Source organism: Poecilia formosa, unplaced genomic scaffold, assembly GCF_000485575.1.
Source record: "Poecilia formosa unplaced genomic scaffold, Poecilia_formosa-5.1.2 Scaffold96, whole genome shotgun sequence".
NCBI classification, from domain to species: Eukaryota; Metazoa; Chordata; class Actinopteri; order Cyprinodontiformes; family Poeciliidae; genus Poecilia; species Poecilia formosa.
The window spans coordinates 2067823-2074928 of NW_006800035.1; the positions used below are offsets into that span (position 1 = coordinate 2067823).

Sequence of the window (7106 nt, forward strand, 5' to 3'; positions counted from 1 at the left end):
CTATTCTATTCTATTCTATTCTATTCTATTCTATTCTATTCTATTCTTTGTTTAAATAATTCCTTCAATTCCATAACATACATCTATGTGTCTGGTTTTCTTCTACCTTTGTTCCTGGGTAGCTCCGTCCAGGAGGTCGAGGTACGCCCATCATTCCTGAGCTGCCTGGCTCCCCCTGAGCCAGGAACACATTAAACAGACAGGCTTTTGTTAAAAGCATAAGTACAACGATTTAAACCACGTGGAAAAAAGAAAATATGTGATCATCTGTATAAATAAATGAATCAACATGAATTAAACACCATAGCTATTCATAACCATCAGACGTTAGAGCTTGTGTTAAAGGAAATCTCAAGTGGCCTCCTCTGAAAAAGCTCTTGGCTCTTCAGAGAACATATAGCTCCTCTCATACAGTGGCTCTTTCTGCTCTTCCCTCATCACTTTGTTTCTTATTGCCGCTGATTCTACTTCCAAGCAGCTAATTATTAGCTTTGATATTAACTGCATTGCTACATCTTCATTTGTTAGCTGTTTAGGATAAAACTGTCAACTGCATAAACATAAACACAAGTGTGGATAAACTTCAGGCGAATGGCAAAGTCCATGGTTCCACTTATTTTGGCAAATCTTCCAAATCTTGACAAGAAGAAGCAGCTTCAGACCGTCCCACTACCACCATTATGTGCTTTTTCCTAATTGCTTTGAGTTTTTCTGCAGATGTAACTGGTGGCACACCATCTAAAACAATCCGCTTTGGTCTCACCAGTCCAAACAGCAATTAGTGAACAAGCAGGTGGTTGGTTGTTAAAAAGCTGCAGTTGTGGGGAAACGTAGCGAGATTCAGTTAAACTAAGAAAATCTTGACAAGGTGAGGAAGAATAAAAACACAGAAGAGCAGAAACCAGAGAACCAAACAGTCCATAACTCTTGTGTCCAGAAATGGGGTCCAACCGACCCCACACACGTAAAACTTGTATCATTTTCCACAGTCCTCTACGTTTGCCTCAGCCCTCGCACACACAAGGGTTAAGCAGAAAATAAAAGTCACTGAGAAACAGGAGGAGCTGGAAAACAAGAAATAACTGGGAATTTGTCATGAGTTGCGGTGGAGGTGGTGAGGCAGAACGCAGCAGACCCCGGTGAAATGATGAAAATTATGGTTTAATGATGAAAAGTATACAAATAATCCCAAATCCAGGCAGTACAGTAGAGTAGAAAGTTGAGGCTCTAAACTGGTAGCAACTGGTGAAAAGGAACAAATACAGGCAGCTAGACAAAACAGCTTCGAGAAGGACCCAACAAAGACACAGAAACACGGGTGACATTACAGAGGGCATTCAGGGAACGAGACAACTGGGAACAATCAAAGGGTAGACAACACTGAGACTCATCTTGTGTGTTTGTTTCTAAAAGACACAGAAACCTAAAATAAACACAAAAACTCAAATCACCACAGAACTGTATGAAGAAAGAAAACTAATGCACAGTAAACACAACTTCAGAGTCCAAAGCATGACGACAGGGTGAGCCCAAATTAATTTAATCTGGTTTTCTGACAAACTGCAGCCTACAGTTGGAAAACCTGCAGGTTCCCTATTACATTTATGAACCAGTGTCAACTGTAGAGAATTAGGAGTGGAGAATTATTGTCAGTAGCTTTCTTTTGTCCAGCAGACCAACAGGGCAATGCAACATGTGGGGAAGGAGCAGCACCACTTCTTCATGCTTCAACCAGCAACAGGAAGCATTTTTTATTCAATCATTTCTATGACATCTCAGAAGCCTTTAAATTTACAAACATTATTAATGTAAATAATTTTTGTAGTTTTGAAACCAAAACATTTACAAACATTGATACACCTTAACAGACCGATATCTCCTGAACGCTTTTGGTAATAATATCATTGATACTGTAGAGCTGAATATGATTGGTTATTGGTTCTGTTATAATAATAATAATAATAATAATAATAATAGGTCCTGTTTTCCATACCTTAGCTCCAGCAGGTCCAATGGGGCCCGGAGAGCCTGACAGTCCCCTGGAACCTCGGTCACCTCTATTACCCTGAGACATTAGACATCTTATCATAGATCATACTGTACATTGATGTGTGTGTGTGTGTGTGTGTGTGTGTGTGTGTGTGTGTGAGTGTGTGTATTTGTGTTTGTTTCTAATACTTTGTAGAGACCATTTTCGTGACACATACTACGTTGTGGGGACCCACTGATCCTTGTGGGGACCGCAGCCTGGTCCCCACCAGGGGAAACACTGTTTTTGTGTCAGGGGTCAGATTTAGGACTAAAGATGAATTGAGTTTTGGTTAGGTATTTAATGGTTAGGGTTAGGATAAGCATAAGGTTTAGGCTGTAGAAATGAATGGAAGTCAATGGAAAGTCTGCACAAAGATAGCCAGGCAAACATATGTGTGTGTGTGTGTGTGTGTGTGTGTGTGTGTGTGTGTGCGCGTGTGTGCGCGTGTGCGTTTGTTTGTAATACCTTGTGGGGACGATTTTCCTGACACATACTACGTTGTGGGGACCAATTGCTCCTTGTGGGGACCGAAGCCTGGTCCCCACGAGGGGAAACACTGTTTTTGGGTCAGGGGTCAAATTTAGGGCTAAGGTATGATTTGAGTTTTGGTTAGGGTTAGGTATGTGATGGTTAGGGTTAGGAAAAGGGTAAAGGTAAGGTTTAGGCTGTAGAAATGAATGGAAGTCAATGGAAAGTCCCCACAAAGATAGCCAGACAAACATGTGTGTAGGTGTGTGTGCGCGTGTGCATGAGTGTCAGCTGATGATCAGAATGTTACCTTTTCTCCAGATGTGCCTGTTCCTGGTGCTCCCTCTGGGCCTTGGGGTCCTGGCAAACCCATCTCTCCCTGTTGTCAGTAGGAAACAAATAATACATGAAGCTATACAATATCCTGAAAAAGTAAAAGCATTCAGCTCTTTGCTGTTTTATTTGCTGTTTTTTAATAAATAAAGAATATATTCTAGATATCCAGATGTGACACAAATCCAGTTAGGCTGTGAGCTGACCAGTCTGGAAATGACAAGGTTTCCTCTAAACCACTAAAACTGTTGTGTTAAACCAGGTGAACAACAGCTGAGATATATTTCTATTTTGCTGTTATTTGTTTTATCCTGACAGTAATTGTTGATTGTGACGTGAATTTCATGTCAAACTTAATTTCAGTTCTGACAGTAACAGATGAATGTCAGTCAGCAACGTTTTTTTTTAATTTTCAAGATTAAGATTCATTTTGGGGTTTGGACTGTGTTTTAACTATACTGCTGTGTGTTTTTCAAGAAAAATACACTTTCTCACAAAAGTCTTCAAACTCATTGAATGTTTTAAATTTGGTCACATGGTGAAGTTTTGGTTCAAAACTTGAGAGTAACAACATTGAAGCAGGAGGTTAGAAATACAGGGCTCATATATTTACTGATAGTGTGTGTTGTGTTCACAGTCTGAACACAATCTGAAAACCGTGTTCAGGCACCAACACTCTGATGCTAACGGCGGGTACAACAATGAGTAATTTAATCAGCTATTATGTTTTTGGCTTTAGACTAGAGGTTCCCTAGGGAACATTAGAGAAACTAGCATCCAGAGGACCAAGAAATCAAGCAAATGGTCAAGGAGGAAGATGTGGAGAGGTTTAAAGCAGGGTTTGTTTCTAAGCAAAATATCAAGCACTAAACACACCCAAGAGAGAGGAGGAACAAACTGCAGACCTACTAAGATCACTGGTCAGAGAATATCAGAGCCCTTGTAACTCTGGAGGAGCTGCAGAGACTCATTGGTCAAAGTATTCAGACTGTAAAACAACCGACAAAAAACCCCAACTATGAAACATGGTGGTGGCAGCGCCATGCTGTGGGGATCCTTTGTTCAACTGAGACTGGAAGGCTACAATACAACAGGTACCATTAGGAGGTGGGTTTGGTAAAAAGGGAAAATTAATGAAAAAAATGGTACTACTGCAGAATAAGGTACTACTTCAGTATTAGTCTATAATAATATTCCTTTCATGCATGAATTATGTTCCTGTAAGTCAGGATTTTTTTTTCAAAAGTGTTTTTGATTTTCTTAGGGCATAAAAGTAAGGTGGGGAATTTTTTTTTTGTAATTTTGTTTTTTTTTTCCAGGATTTGTCCAAGTATCCACTTGGACAAATGTCCAACATGCGCTTATGTCTATTCTACTAATGAAATGCTGTATATTATAATGTGAATATATTTTGACATTAGTTAACAGAATGCATAAATATAGAACATTGTATTCAAGTCTCATCTTAATATAATGTTCACTATTAGTATTAGTCTTTAGGGGTTTCACAATATTTTATTTTTTATTTTTACCTGTAAGAGTTTTCCACAGTAGGAGAGGGGACTGGATATTCCGGAGTTAGTCTGATATGCTTCCGTCTGTCCACCATATTGGATTTAACAAAAAAAATTCTTGCACTTGCAATACAGGGACAATAGTTGGCAGTGTTTTGTCTGATGCACTAGTGTCCACTTTAGTGGTCTGTGTGCATTTATAACATAAAAATCCACAAGAAACACAGGAAAATGGCTTTAGACAGCTGTCCACTGTAGTGACCACTATGCGTGAAAGGGATAATAATAATAATAATAATAATAATAATAATAATAATAATCTAGATTTCCCATGGATGCTTTGAATAATTCTAATCATTGGCTTGACTAATATTTGAAATTGAGTCTAGAATCTAGATAAACATTGTATTATAAAAGTTATTGAGCTACTTTAGGTATTGTTGTGTCATTTCTTTATCACAAACATCACAAGCGCTATACAAACTAAAATATTAATTTTGTTTCATTGAATTTTGTCTCATACTAATTTGGCTGCTATAATTATATACTGAATTACACACAACTTGTGTTTCATCTTTTTGCTCCTTTTTGTCTCAAAATATTCGATGCCACCAGCTGACCTTTGCCCAGCTGGCATTGAATTTGACTACACTGTGTTATAATTAAATTTAAAACTTATGAAATGGACTTTGAATCTTTATATGATTGTTTTATATTGGATTCATCTGAATGATTATTGCTGCACATGAATCTAATCTGTCTGTCTAGTTTAGTGTTTTGAGAAGATACATTTACATGTTCTTCATTATGACACATTCACAATAATCATTACAAGGCAAATTTACCTACAAGTAAATATTGGAAAATGAGCATCGTCCAGTCTAAATGTAAACTTAAACTAAAGGAACACAGAATCACCTTACGCCCTACGGTTCCATCTTCACCAGGAATGCCAGGTATCCCAGGGGCCCCATCAGTTCCCGTCTGACCCTGAAGATCATTAGTCCATCTGTAGAGCCTGTTCCCATCAACTTTATGCTGTCATTTAAACAAGCTCTGGCTCCTTTACCTTGGCCCCTGGTTCACCTGTGCCTCTTTCTCCTTGATGACCTGGCTGTCCGGGAAATCCTTGGTCACCCTGGAAAAGAAAAGAAATTGGAATACCAGCAATTAACTGATTGCATGAGCATATATTTATTATTTACATCCTAGTTTTAAAACATGAAAGAAGCAAACAAGGAGATTGCAGCATTAGTTTAATCTTTCAGTTGCAGTATAGAACTGACAGATCATATTCAAAATGCTAATCTGCATAAAATCAGGTTTTGTTGAAAGCTTTTAACAAATTCACTTCAACGATAAGATTTCATTTGTGCTTTAACCCTTGTACGTGCGAGGACTGAGGCAACTGATACAAGTGATACGGGTGTGGGGTCAGCTGGACCCCATTTGTAAACACAAGGGTTAAACAAACGTTTGCCCGGTTTTCTTTTCAGGGAAAATGTTTCAAAATAGCTCAACGAGGTTAGATGGATGCCACCTGGAAACATTTATTTTCAAGACTTTATTCTAGGTCTTAGGATCTAGGTCTGGACTTTAACTGAACCATTCTTGTGCATGAATTTGCTTTAATCTAAACTTTTCTGCATGTTCAGGGTCATTGTCTTTTTCAGCCTAGCAGGTTTTCTTCCAGGATTGTCCCTTTATTAAGCTCCAACCATTTTCAACATCAACTCTGTTGTGGTTGCAAGGAGGCAAAATGGTCAAATAAAGAAATAAATAAGTTTGCAAAAAACCTTAAATGCATAAAGACCAGTTACTCTGGTAAAATTCCTTGAGGTTTGTTTGAGACAAATGAAATAAACTGAACTGTATAAGCTGTGTGATTTTTTGGCCCTCTGGTAGTTTAAGGCTACCAGAGGGTCAGCCAGGGCTGCTCTTTGGCAGCGTATTGTCAACAAGGTGTGGTCTACATGGATTAAGGTGTCTAGTAAATGTGCACAGATAAACTACAGAGGTCACCAGAATCTCATTTTGTTAGTTCAGGGCAGAAAACTCAGTAAATCTTCCCTGTGTCAGTCTGTTTGGTTAATTTAACTCGACGTCGGGGGTGTTAGTTGTTTTTGCTTGTTGCTTTAACTTGTTTGTCTTGTACTCTGTGAAGCTCTTTGTAATTTTATTCATGAGAGGTGTTGTATGAAAAGAGTTGACTTACCTGCTTACACAGACAGCCAGAAAGGTGTAAAGACAGATGTTATGATGACTACTGTAAAACCTTTAGATAAAATTCTGACACTGACCTTTGACCCAGGTGTTGCCAGCCCTGGAGGTCCTCTAGGACCAGGGGGGCCAATGGGTCCTTGTTCTCCCTAAATGCCAGGGGAAAATATTTACATTTAAAATGTTAAAATCCAAATGTACAGAGGTGAAGAATGTACAGTTTTCGTTGGCCTTGCCTTTTCTCCTTGGACCCCTGCACCCGGTGCTCCGGTCAAACCCGGAACCCCAGGTGCGCCTGTGCTTCCCTGTCAGCCAGAATGGTATGATATGGTAAACTGTGACACTTTTCAGTTTTATACAACATGAGCTACGAGTTCAGCCACAGCTAATTATACCTTATCACCTTTGTGCCCATGTCCAGGGGGTCCCATGCTGCCTTTGGGGCCTTCATACCCTCTGCCACCCTGTAACACACAAAGAAACTGTGGTAACACTTTATTTGAAGGGGGGGTGAATAAGACTGTCATGACACTGTCATA

At 39.2% G+C, this 7106-nt stretch overlaps 1 protein-coding gene across 1 annotated transcript in view; it reads right to left on the bottom strand.

Moving 5' to 3' along the window:
- Positions 1-7106, bottom strand: part of col28a1a (collagen, type XXVIII, alpha 1a) — a 41521-nt gene that overhangs the window by 10654 nt on the left and 23761 nt on the right. The window contains exons 15-22 of the mRNA XM_016674476.1: positions 6963-7031; positions 6804-6872; positions 6648-6716; positions 5417-5485; positions 5266-5337; positions 2811-2879; positions 1994-2065; positions 107-175 (exon numbers count right to left, since the gene is read on the bottom strand). Of these exons, the coding sequence (XP_016529962.1) occupies positions 107-175; positions 1994-2065; positions 2811-2879; positions 5266-5337; positions 5417-5485; positions 6648-6716; positions 6804-6872; positions 6963-7031 (558 nt within the window). The remainder of the gene's footprint in view (positions 1-106; positions 176-1993; positions 2066-2810; positions 2880-5265; positions 5338-5416; positions 5486-6647; positions 6717-6803; positions 6873-6962; positions 7032-7106) is intronic.